Source organism: Globicephala melas, chromosome X, assembly GCF_963455315.2.
Source record: "Globicephala melas chromosome X, mGloMel1.2, whole genome shotgun sequence".
In the NCBI taxonomy this organism is placed as follows: domain Eukaryota; kingdom Metazoa; phylum Chordata; class Mammalia; order Artiodactyla; family Delphinidae; genus Globicephala; species Globicephala melas.
This window is the reverse complement of record NC_083335.1, coordinates 122,934,868-122,947,637: the sequence shown is the minus strand read 5'-3', so window position 1 is coordinate 122,947,637 and position 12,770 is coordinate 122,934,868. Positions and strand designations below refer to the sequence as shown.

Below are 12,770 nucleotides of genomic sequence, written 5' to 3'. Positions count from 1 at the left end.
ACCAAATGCCTTGCCAATGGGAATTTAACCATTTGGTTTTTGCCAAGTAATTAAAAAGTAGGCTGCATAGTCTATGTACTGAACAAATATAGACTGTTGTAGTTTTTTTTTTTTTAATTAATATGATTGTAGTGGGTCAAGGTGAGAGAAGGAAGAGTTTCCTTAAAAGATTTGGGTGATTAATTAGACTTTAATTGAAAAGATTATGCTTAGAACAGAGAATTCTGTATATAAAAGAAAGCCTTGGAATGATGACTAGCATAAGAGTACACAGCATGTGGGACAAACTATACCAACTTAACGGGCATTTTTGGGTTTTGTGTCACCAATTTCACAGCTAGAATGAAGCACATCAACTTGTCGTTTGCAGCGTGTGGGTTTCTGGGCATTTACCACTTGGGGGCAGCATCCGCACTTTACAAACACGGCCAAAAGCTCCTGAAGAATGTCAAGGCCTTTGCCGGGGCTTCTGCGGGATCCTTGGTTGCTTCTGTCCTGCTAACAGCGCCACAAAAAATAGAGGTAATTAAGTAGTAACTAGGCTGTGTTTCTCATCCAGAAATTACGCCCAAACAACGAAGATGATTGTTAACTATCTACTAAGTTAACTGCAGAGAAATAATCCTTTGCCTGGGAAACAGAAAAGGTTGACTTCTTTTAAAATTTAATCATTCAGGATCTCTGCTCTCCATTTGGAAAAGATTATTATTTTGGGTGACAACAAGACAAGGAAATAAAATCCCTTCTTTTACTCTTGAGTGTTTATTTAGTCTTAAGATTCCAGCTTTGTTTCTTTCAAGCAAAGGATATTTCTCCATTAACTGATCATGAGAAGAGCACAGAGCCTGTTCTCAAGGCCTTGAACATGTGGCTGATAAGTCTTTGCTTGCTCCTATTTACAGACAGGCATATAAACTAAAATGTTGGCCTGTAATATCTTTTTTTTTTTAATTTTTATTTATTTTTGGCTGCGTTGGGTCTTCGTTTCTGCACGCGGGCTTTCTCTAGTTGCGGCGAGCAGGGGCTACTCTTTGTTGCCGTGCGAGGGCTCCTCATTGCTCTGGCTTCTCTTGTTGCAGAGCACGGGCTCTAGGCACGCCGGCTTCAGTAGTTGCAGCACGCGGGCTCAATAGTTGTGGCACACGGGCTTAGTTGCTCCGCAGCATGTGGGATCCTCCCAGACCAGGGATCGAACCTGTGTCCCCTGCATTGGCAGGTGGATTCTCAACCACTGTGCCACCGGGGAAGTCCCTGTAATCTCTTTTAAGAGGAATGATATTGGAATTTAATTTGTTTTTCATTCCCACTGTAAGAAGAAGCCCTGAATTCCAAGCAGTTTATCTAGAAGTAATAAAAATGAGCATTAAGTATTTCATTTAATGTAATCTATGTTTTTAAAGTCTGTTTTCTGCTTCTATACAGCCATCATGCATTCTCTGACTGTGAGAACTGGCTTCTGCAGGTGGAGAATATTCTATCTGTTAATTACTTACATTCTCTAGCAGCTTGGAATAGTAATCAAATAATGATTAACAACATTTCCATGCCCAAGGATGCATTTGTCACATTTAAATGTTGAAATCCACAACATTTTAAACATCAGAAATCTTGTTTTCAAATCTCTGATGAGCTGCTTATGGAAGAGAAACTGGACTTTAGACCAGTTATTCAGAAATCCACTGCTCTTTTTCTTTTTTATATACTAGAAGAGTGATGGAAAATTTTAGAGATTGTACAGGATGAGAACGTGAAGTCAGGGAAAGTAGCAGACTCATGTGCTTTGAAGTGCAGGCTAGTCCCTCCCAGCTCTTTATTTCCTTTCTGAAGCACAGGGCTACTAAGGGGTTGTTTACTCCTGTTCAGTGCAGTCTTTCCTTTAGGTGGGAGCAAATCCCCAGCTTTGGATTTGGGTAGATTTGGTTTTGAATCCTCAGCAGTTTGAAATATATTAAGTGTGATTTAGAATTAGACTGATTTGGAAATGCTGTGATCATATAGCCCCTTCACTGAAATTCTGCGATGTTCAGACATTGAATCCTTTACCTGAATTTGAGACTTTTGATATCAGTCCGATTACCTGTTCTTTTTTACATTTTCGGTAAATTGGAGATCCAGTCGTATTGTCTCATTGTGTTGGTCAGGCCTTAGGGGTAACTCTTTATCGGGCGCTCACGTTGGCAAGTGGAAAATGATTCTCTGGATTCACCTAGGGCATCCTCGTTTCTCTTTTCTCAAAATCAGTTTTCAGCCATTTGCCCTGAGGTTACTTTATTTCTTTTCTCTTGAGCATTTGAAATCTACCCCTTGAAGGATGGCTTTGAGCTTTCTTAGGAAACTGTTTTCTACCTACTCAAGTCCCTGTTAGCTCAGTTCTCCCTGTTGGTATATAAGTTCTTCGAGCTTTGTGGTGTTGTGACAGAGATGTGGGTAATGAATCCAGCTCCGAGCTAGTGCATGCATAATTAAGACCAGCACCTGACGCTGGTGTATTTTAGGTGGCAGGCAGATTTAGACTTTGATATGTTAAAAAGCTCAGCGCAGCCGGCCTTTCCTCAGCCCTCAGAATTTGCCAAGCATGGCGTTAGACACAGCAGGGAGCTAACTCAAAGATAAGTGCATTCCTTAATAGGTTTCCAGTCTGGTCAGGGGCCGTGTCTGTGTGTGTGTGTGTGTGTGTGTGTGTAACCAAAAATAATACAAGAAAATAAGCTGGGTGTGCAGTGTGGCTTAGTAGAAAGAGCATACACTGGGGGGGGCCACCCCCATTTCTCAGCTGGAAGTCTACAGCGGCTTCTTGAACAGGCAGGGCTGCGTCTGCCCCTGCTGCCTACAATCCACCTACCTAAGCATTCAGAGTGATTTCACCCAAACACAAATCTGAACATCTCATCCTGTGACCTCCCCCTCTCCCACCCCCGGGATCCCTGTTGACTCAGGATGGGGTGCAGATTTCTTTCTTTTTTTTTTTTACTTTATATTGGAGTATAGTTTTTTTTTTTTTTTACATTTTATTTTATTTTTTATTTATTTATGTTTGGCTGCATTGGGTCTTTGTCGCTGCCTGTGGGTTTTCTCTAGTTGCGGCGAGTGGGGGCTACTCTTCATTGCAGTGCACAGGCTCTAGGCACGCGGGCTTCAGTAGCCGTGGCTCGTGGGCTCTAGAGCACAGGCTCAGTAATTGTGGCTCGTGGGCTCAGTAGTGGTGGCTCGCAGGCCCTAGAGCGCAGGCTCAGCAGCTGTGGCGCACGGGCCTAGCGTGCGCCACGGCATGTGGGATCCTCCCGAACCAGGGCTCGAACCCGTGTCCCCTGCGTTGGCAGGCAGATTCTCAACCACTGTGCCACCAGGGAAGCCCTGGAGTATAGTTAATTAACAATGTTGTGATAGTTTCAGGTGTACAGCAAAGTGATTCAGTTATACATATACATGTATCTATTCTTTTTTAAATGCTTTTCCCATTTAGGTTGTTACATAATATTGAACGGAGCTCCCTGCGCTTTACAGAAGGTCCTTGTTGGTTGTCCACTTTAAATATAGTAGTGTGTACATGTCAATCCCACACTCCTAATTTATCGCTCCCCCATCCTTCCTTCCCCCCAGTAACCATAATTTCATTCTCTAAGTCTGTGAGTCTGTTTTGTAAATAAGTTCATTTGTATCATTTCTTTTTAGATTCCTCATATAAGTGATATTATGTGATATTTGTCTTTCTCTGTCTGACTTCACTCAGTATGACAATCTCCAGGTCCATCCATGTTGCTGCAAATGGCATTGTTTCATTCTTTTTAGTGGCTGAGTAATATTCCATGGTATTTATGTGCCACATCTTCTGTATTCATTCATCTGTTGATGGACATTTAGGCTGTTCCCATGTCCTGGCTGTTGTAAATAGTGCTGCTATGAACATAGGGGTGCATGTGTCTTTTCAAAGTATGGTTTTCTCTGGACATATGCCCAGGAGTGGGATTGCAGGATCATATGGTAGCTCTATTTCTAGTTTTTTAAGTAGCCTCCATACTGTTCTCCATAGTGGCTGAGATTTCCATTCCCAGCAACAGCGTAGGAGGGTTCCCTTCTCACCTGGGGTGCAGATTTCTTAGTACGACTCCCAGGGCCACGTGGACCTTAGCCCTCTCATGGCTCACTGAGGTTGCCTTTCTGGTCTCTGACCCGTCTGAGCTGCTTGCACTCTTCTCAGCGCTACCTCTGCCTGTTGTCGTCTGCCACCTCCATCTCCTGTCCAACTCCTGTCTTGTATCTTGGGTCTCAGCCTAGCAAAGTGAGGTTGGAGGTTGATGCCCACTGTGTTAGCTCCCAGTTGCTGCTGCAACAGATGACAGTAAACATAGCAGCTCTGAACAACACACGTTTATTTTCTAACAGTTCTGGAGGTCAGACGTCTGAAAAGGTCTCACTGTCTACAATCAAAGTGTCAGCAGGGCCACGCTCCCTCTGGAGGCTCCGGAGGACAATGTGTGTCCTGGCCTTTTCCAGGTGCTAGAGGTGTCCTGCCTTCCCTGGCTCTGGCTTCTTCCTCGATCTGTAAAGTCATAAGCATAGCACCTTGACATCTCGCCAACTCTGACCCTCCTGCCCGCCTCTCCCCCTTACAAGGACCCTTGTGATTATATTGGGTTCACTGAGATAATCCAGGAGCATCTCCTGACCTCGCAACCCTTAACTTAATCTCATGTGGAAAGTCGCTTTTGCTGTGTAAGGGCACCAATTCTCAGGGTCCGGGGCGACCCTAACCTTCGGGGGAAGGAGGGGACGTGAATCTGCCCCATACATGGATGCTGTCCTGGCGCCCTGCCATCTCCTCACCGAGGGACTCCTCAGTCCCAGGAAGGCAGGGGCTCTGTGTATCTCACGCTCAGCCATTGAATCCCAGTTCCTAGCCCACCGCCTGGTGCCCAGTAGGTTGCTGAATGGATGAACTAATAAATGAAAGATAGACCTGGGTTTAAATCCTGGCACTGACACTCATTTTCGATGGCACAGTGGGAAAGATACTTAACCCTCCAAACGTCAGTTTCCTTACCCGTCTAGTGCGGTGATCATACCCACCTTGCATTGCTATATGAAGACGAGGCAACAGAGGCCACATCAGTGGATCCCAGCACTGGCTGCCTGTTAGCCCCGACTGGGGGCACTTTTGTGAAAGACCAGTGCCCCAGGCTAATCTCCAAGGACTCTGACCCGGTAGAGTCATCGCAAGCCCTTTCTCTGTTGTTGGTGGTGGTGTGAATCGTCCGCACTGTTGTAGAGCTGCAGTCCGAACGTTCCAGAGGCCACAGGATTGGTGTGGGTGAGGAATTTAATTATGTTGGAGAGGCCTGTAGAGAAATGTGCTCAGTTACAATTAGAACCCAGCCGTCAAGGATTTTCCACAGGTGGGCAAAGCCATGTGAGGTGGTTTAAAAAGAAAAAGAAAAAAAAAAAAAGATTGCAATTGGCAGACCATATAGCTTGCCTGGGGCCCAGGAATGGTGGGTGAGGGACAGGTCTCGTGGGGATGCGTGCCTGTGAAGCATCCGACATCTGGGGTTGGCTTTATACGGTCCAGGTGCCTTGTGTGATAGGCACAGGGTTCTGGAACCAGAATCGTAATGTTTTTGACAAAACATAGGGTCACCTATTAATTTTCTTTTTCAGGAATGTAACGAGTTTACCTACAGTTTTGCCGAAGAAACCCGAAGGCAGACTTTCGGGGCAGTGACACCCGGCTATGATTTCATGGCCCGATTGAGGTGCATATATAGAGTACATTCCCCCGCCCCCTCCCCCAAGCCTGTGAAGACAGAGGATGCTCTGGATACATTGTAGCAAGCCCAGTCAGCATTCTCTCTCCTGAAGCATTTACAGGGCGGTCAGTAATTAAAGGTGAATCATGCAGTGCGTGGCCAAGCCACTCAAGATGGCTGTTCTCTTGCTCTCTGTACATCCCCTGCTCGACCAGTCCTTGCTTCATCTGCACCCTACTCACAAACGTGCTTGCCTCCTGCCCCAGCTCGTGACTGGCCTAATCCTTGGGCCAGAGCGGCTCCACCTGATAGTTTATTAAAGGGAGATACCTGCCCTCCACGATGGGCGTTAACCTGACGGGCTGTGAGCTGCTAGTTTCTGTGGTAACAGATGAGCCCACCTGACATCAATTCCCCATATAAATGGTGGCCTCCTCCGCCCCCGGGTAGCAAAGATGGCTGTTTTGTCCTGTCTGCCGCCTGCCGAACATGATGGGGTGTCTCTCCAGGACTCTTTTGCTTTAGACATGTAAGATCCCCCATCCAGTAAGCCATAGGTGTCGCTGTCACTGTCTCCGGGCTCTTTCTCGGGTCTCCAGTCTGGGCAGCTACAAGGCTTGCAGGCCAGTGGGGCGCAGCGGCTCCCTTATTTCTTCTTCAGGAGCGGAGTGGAGGCGGTTCTCCCTCCCAACGCGCACGAGCTGGCTCACAACCGCCTGCACGTCTCCATCACCAACACCAAGACCAGAGAAAACTGCTTAGTCTCCAGTTTTCCCTCCCGGGAGGACCTCGTTAAGGTAACGCTGCCGCATTCCTTGTTGGAGGGAATGAGCAAGTGCTGATATACATACTTCCACAAACAGTGAGCGCGCCCGCGTTCTTTAGGTCCAGCATTGCATACCGTGCCTGATAGATGGTACAGGCTCCATAAATCATGCGTCTGAAGGATGCAGCCGCCAGTATCCCTCCGAGGCCGCCTTATGGCAGGCGGCTCCCAGAGACCTCACGAGTAGCTCAGTGTTTTTGCTTGTGATGTTCCGTGTGCTCACGTTTATCCTGGGATTAAACTTGACTAGCAAGAACCATTCCTTACATTGACGTAGATAATACTCCTGCAGTTTGTGTAAGACTTTGTTTCGGTACTACCGTATTCGGTCCTTCCACAGCCCTGTAAATCAGGCAGGACAGGTGAGATTACTGTACTTTTGTCGCTTTTTTAAGAGAAGAAATGGGTGGAAAGATTTTGTGTGACACACCCCAGGGTGTACTGACTGCCAGTGGGAATCCAGGTCTCTTACCTTTTCACTCTAATGTTCCTTTTCCTTTCTTCCATTTTGCGTTGATGCCTTTCTATCCAAACACATGTGAAAGTCGGTTGGGAAATCATTGTCTCTGGGATAGTTCAGCTGATTTGCAAATAACAGTGCATTGCTAAGGTAATACATTAACTATTTTACATTTGAAAGGGTGCACTTCTCTTCGAAAAGCCAGGCTATTTTCTTCTTTTTCCTCTTGTGGGAATTGTAGCGAGCTTCAGGTGATACAGAGGACGCGTGTTTGGATACAGTAGCAGGCGATGGATTGAGAGAGCTACGAGTTCCACCTGAATTAGATGATACATGCATTGAGTTTTACTATCAAAACTCACTGTTCGAATTTTATGTTTGAATGATATGATTTGAAATACCTAATGAAATGTTGAGCTGACAAGTAAAATTACTTTGTGACTTAAGAGATTAGAATATTTTCACTCCCGTCTCTCACTTATACATTCATAGTCATTCCATCTTAGAAAAATATTTTTCTATAATATTATTATACTCTTGTGTAGACTTAAAAAATAGAAAGGGAGAAGCTGATAACCCATGCCTGAATTGTCACCAATCGTCAATGCCGACGCAGATGTATCAGGCTTGCAGTGGTTAGAATACCTCTTCTTGTTGGGAAGAGAACAAGGTTGGGAGCAGAAGACTATCGTCCTATCATGAAACGAGGGCAATTCTACCCACAGTTACTACCTTCTCCTTGAGTCTGTCCGTGGCTACTGTATCTACAGTGGCCGAGCCCCTGATGTTTCCTACATCCCGCCCTGATTTACTTACCACTGTTCCGCATACGAATTTTACTGCTCTGTTTACTTAGTTTTTGTCTATCTTCCTTCACGAGAGTGTAAGCTCGGGGTGGGGGTGGGGGGTAGGAGGGTCCAGGGACTGCTGTGTTCTGTCCACTGCTGTATTCCCAGCGCCTGGCACAGTATCAGCTCCCTCAACCTGTGCTCCATGAGTGAATGGGAATGAATAAGTCAATGAACTAAGATGGCATCTATTAAAAGAATGAAGAAGCTGGATCCTTCATGTTCAATGATCTGGACAAAACGTAATTCAGCTCGTTAGTGGCCCAGCTGGGACCACAGTCAGGCCTCAAACGTTCTGCTTGGTAGCCATGGCCCCCTCTCCCAACGCGAGATAAAATCACCCTCTTAATTCCTTTCATGTGGGAGTGTCGTGAGCTGAATAACGTCCCCCAAAGATGTCCATGCTGTAATCCCCAGGACCTGTGAATACGGCGTCTCACATGGCAAAAGGGATTGTATAGATGGGGTGAAGGTGAGGGTCTTGGTGGGGAGGTGATCCTGGGTTAGCTGGGCCGACCCAAACTAATTTAGTCTCGTGTGTCCTTAAAAATGGAGATGTTTGCTCCTTCTGAGACGCAGGAGCCTTTGTATGAGGAGGGCACTACGGGTCCTCCCCTTGACAGCCAGCAAGGCAGAGGGACCTCAGTCCTGCAGCCAGTGGAGCTGAATGCTACCAGTATCTGAATGAGCAGGAAACCAAGTCTCCCCTCAAGCCCGCAGGAAGGAATGCAGCCCTGCCAGCACCTGAATCTTTTTGCCCGGGTGGATCTGGCCCGTGCTGGATCCCGACCTCCAGACCCTGGGATCATACATTTATTTGGGTTGTTTTAGCCTTTCGATTTGTGGTAACTTGTTATAGCAGCCATAGCAAACTACTGCAGTAAGCAAACAGGACTTTTTTGATTTGCTTTGTTTTGGATAATAACTACTCAGAGAACTGGTGAAATTACTTGAGTTCATTGAACAGAAGAGAACTAGTTGGCACAAATGTATAATACCTTGTAAGGAGAATAATTGAATAATTAATATGTATCCTAGGTTATACGTGAAGCATTTTAAATGTTTAGTAGAATGCTCTAACCTTTTGCAGAAACTCAAAGAAAGGAAGGATAGATGGTTCCTTGACAGCAGATGGTGGCTATAAAAATGTGTGAAATGTATGCCTGGAATACTCATGAGCATGTAGTTCAAAAAGTAAGACTGGTGAAGACTGCAGGAGGGAGGGAGAAGAATATGAAGGGAAAATATCTCCCCCTCCCCCCAACACACACACACACTGGGCAGTGACATGCTGTGTTCTGATCAAAGAGGCCAGTGGGAGACCGCCGTCTGGGGTGGTAATTCTGACCACCTCATTCAGTGTCAGGGGAGAGAAGAAAGGCGCCGGCCACTCCCCCACTTCCTTAGCTAGAGACCGGAGGGCGCTGAGTTCCAGAAGCCAAGAGGAGAAGCAGCCCACAGTTTGTAACTGGCGTCTCCTGGGAGCTTTGCCTGCCTGGCTCTGATCCCTCAGCCTTGGGTTTAATGTCTATGATCTTGGAAGTCTGTAGGTGACAGACGGAGATTAAGATTGAAACCAGAGGTAGAGCATGTCAAGGATCAATTGCTAGCCAGGGCAGGAATATGGGAGAGTACTAAATATTGGTGATTTTTAATCAATGCCTCGTTTATGCTCTTAATTACTAGATTTTTTTTTCTTTTTAATGCCAAGCTCTTCATTATCCACCAGCCGACTGCTGCCTTTTATTATAGATAGGTTCTCTGTGTACCTGAAAATCCAACTAGAAACCTGTATCTCACAGTGTGCATGGGTGTCCGTGTGTCTGTGTCTTGTTACACTGTCTTGGATTATCACTTGTTTTTTGTGCATCTCCCAGTGTTCCTATTTAGGTCTGTCATTCCCTGATGGTGTCCTCTGAGGCTAATTACGTTTGAGCCTCAGTGTTCTCAACTGTGAAATGGAGATGAAAGCTAATCGGTGTTACCATGGCGAGTAAATTGAAAAAATCATGTAAAAGTGTGCTTGAAATAGTCAAGTCCTATAAGCTTGTTAATTACAGTCCATATTTAGTAAATAATGAACAAATAAGATAATAAGCCACACACATCACTGGTCAGCATCCCTGTGTGAGTCTGTCATGAAATTTTAAGGTCCCAGCTTTCTTTTTGCAGACTGGGTAGGCTTCACCCTTTCTTAAACATTTTCTTCTTTTACCCCTTATCTTTGTTCATGAGCAACGTGCTCACCTCCATCTATAAAATCTCGGGAAATGGATTATGACCAAGTTCTGCTGCCTTTAGGCGTCTGATTTTTATACCTCTTCAACCATTGACCTGGTGTACATTCACCAATGTGCTTGTGTGATGATTCATACTTAAATTATATTAACTTCACTTTTGGTGGCATGAAAAAATTATTCTTTCATCTGATAGCTGCAATGATAGTTGATTATTTTCTGAGAACCTCTTTGGACCAATTATGTGGTCCAAAGACTCATTTTATTTGGGATTGGATTTCCATAGTATTTGGGATCTTATGTCCATGGTGATTTAATTCAGTGCTATGGTCTGAATGTTTGTGTCCCCCCCCCCAAATTCCTGTGTTGAAATCCTAACCCCCAATATGATGGTATTTGGAGTCAGGGGTCTGTTGGAAGTGATTAGGTCATGAGGGTGGAGCCCTCATGAATGGGATTAGTGCCCTTGTAAAAGAGACCCTGGAGAGCTCCCTCACCTCTTCCACCATGTGAGGACATAGAAGTGGGTTCTCAGTAGACACTGAATCTGCCAGCCCCTTGATCTTGGACTTCTGAGATTCCAGAACTGTGAGAAAATAAACTTGTGTCCTTTCTTAGCCACCCAGTCTGTGGTATTTTGTTGTAGCAGCCTGAGCAGACTGAGACAGGAACTTGGCACTGACAGGTGAGGATGCTGCTGCAACAAATACCTAAAAGTGTGGAAGCAGCTTTGGAGCTGAGTAGGGCAGGGGCTCAATGAGTTGAGAGGTGCATGTTAGAAAAAGCCTGCGTTGCCGTCGGTGATTCTGGTGACAACTCGGAAAGAAAAAAATCAAGCCGTAGAGAGAGCCTCCATATTCTTAGAGAGACCTGGATAGTAAAGGCCATAGTGATGAGGTCTCAGACGGAAGCGAGGAAATGTTATCAGACAATGGAGGAAAGGTCACCCGTGTTACACATTGACCAAGAATAGCAGGATTATGTTCATGTCTTCGTGTTCTGGGGATGGTAGAACTTGCAAGTGATAACACTGGATATTTGATGAGGTGATTTCTAAGCACAGTTTTGAAGGAGCAGCCTGGTTTCTCTTGGCTACTTAGAGTAAAACACAAGAAGAGAGAAATACTTACAGATGGAATTGTTCCTCAGAAGCAAAGCAGAACTTAAAGATTTGGAACGTTCTCACCCTATGCATACTGAAGAGAATAAGAGAGCCTGTTTGGGACACAACAGGAAGGGTGTGGCCATCTGGCCAGATAACCCTGTGATAAGGAGGTTCCACGAGTTGGCCGTCTAGACAGAAGCCAGGACCTATATGTAGTCCAAGACCATGGACAAAGGCCATTCAGAGGTCATCAGGGCAGCTCCCTTCCACCAGAGGCCCCCAAGTGCCAGGACCCCCGCCAGCACAGGGCACTGCAGAGACGTCCCACGAGGGCAGTGCCCTGCAGAGCCATGGGGGCGGGGCTAAGCCCCACATTGCCCCGTAACCCCATACTATAGACACTGATTCCAGCCCTGGGGGGCATCGGCCAGGAGGCCCAGGCACAGAGGCAAATACTTGTCATGGGTCCTTAGCAACTCCTTGATTTGTGGGCCCGTTTACATCTTGTGCCCCGAATGTCCCAATGTATGCATCTTGCACCTCAACTCACCCATTTTAAGCTCCAGATTTTATACTGGGCTATCCTTCTTCAGAAGGAAACATGAAATCAGGAAATCCAAACATATTTCAATATTAGCCTCCTGCAACGCATACTTAGGGAAGTAAACCCTTTATTTACAAGAAAGTCGTACACCACCTCCACAGCTCAGCAGGGATGGCTTTGAAATTAACCGTGCCACGGAGCGGGAGGGATAGTGTTCTGGCCCTTGTCTGAACTGGTACAAATCATCAAATTTGTGTTTAAAACTGACGCCCCATGTATGTGCTCTGAGATGGTCTTTTGACATCCGTGAATGCTCTCTGACACACATACGCCCAGGAAGGCGTTCCTGCAGAATGGTGTCCCCCCCCACCACCCGTCTCCATTGCCAGGATGTCCTGAATTGCCTTGCACACGGTGAGCATGCTCTTACAGCAAGACCTTCTCACGTTTAGCCCTGTGAAGGTGAAATAAGGACTGAATTTAAGATTGGTCATTATCTTGAAGACTGGGTAAGACAAATTTGAATCTGTCTTTGAATTTCAACTGCACCAGCAGGTTCTGAATACACAGCCAGATTCTCATTAAACTCCACAGTCAACTTTAGGCATAAATGAAACTGGTTGACAATTTATTCTCTAAGGAAGCCAGGCCACATAATTTTCTAAACACCCCTTTTCTATAAAATGTAAAATGAAAAAAGCTAATCTGAACGTGTGTTGAATCCACACTTGGCAATGCTTTATACAGTTGCTACAGTAAGTCGCTGACGTTTATTTTTATCCTTGTGTATTTGGTGAGAAGGAAACACAAAAAATCAATGGTTTCACGTACATGTAATTCTTAAAGTGCTGGGCTAAGTGACAGGGCAGGAACACTAACTAGGTCCCTGCCCTCTGTATTGGTGTCCTCAACAAAAACAGTCTGCAGACATGGGTACATGTCCCCAGGGGGCTCAGACCCCCCGCCCCCCCAACTTGAGAACCACTGCCCTAGATGTATCGATATT

At 45.8% G+C, this 12,770-nt stretch overlaps 1 protein-coding gene across 6 annotated transcripts in view; it reads left to right on the top strand.

Moving 5' to 3' along the window:
- PNPLA4 (patatin like phospholipase domain containing 4) overlaps positions 1 to 12,770 on the top strand; it is a 108,746-nt gene that overhangs the window by 966 nt on the left and 95,010 nt on the right. For 5 of the 6 annotated variants that reach the window (XM_060292970.1, XM_060292971.1, XM_060292969.1 and 2 more), the window contains exons 2-4: positions 338 to 522; positions 5,656 to 5,750; positions 6,406 to 6,541. In XM_060292970.1, the coding sequence (XP_060148953.1) occupies positions 338 to 522; positions 5,656 to 5,750; positions 6,406 to 6,541 (416 nt within the window). The remainder of the gene's footprint in view (positions 1 to 337; positions 523 to 5,655; positions 5,751 to 6,405; positions 6,542 to 12,770) is intronic. The other variant, XM_060292972.2, reaches the window with a different exon arrangement.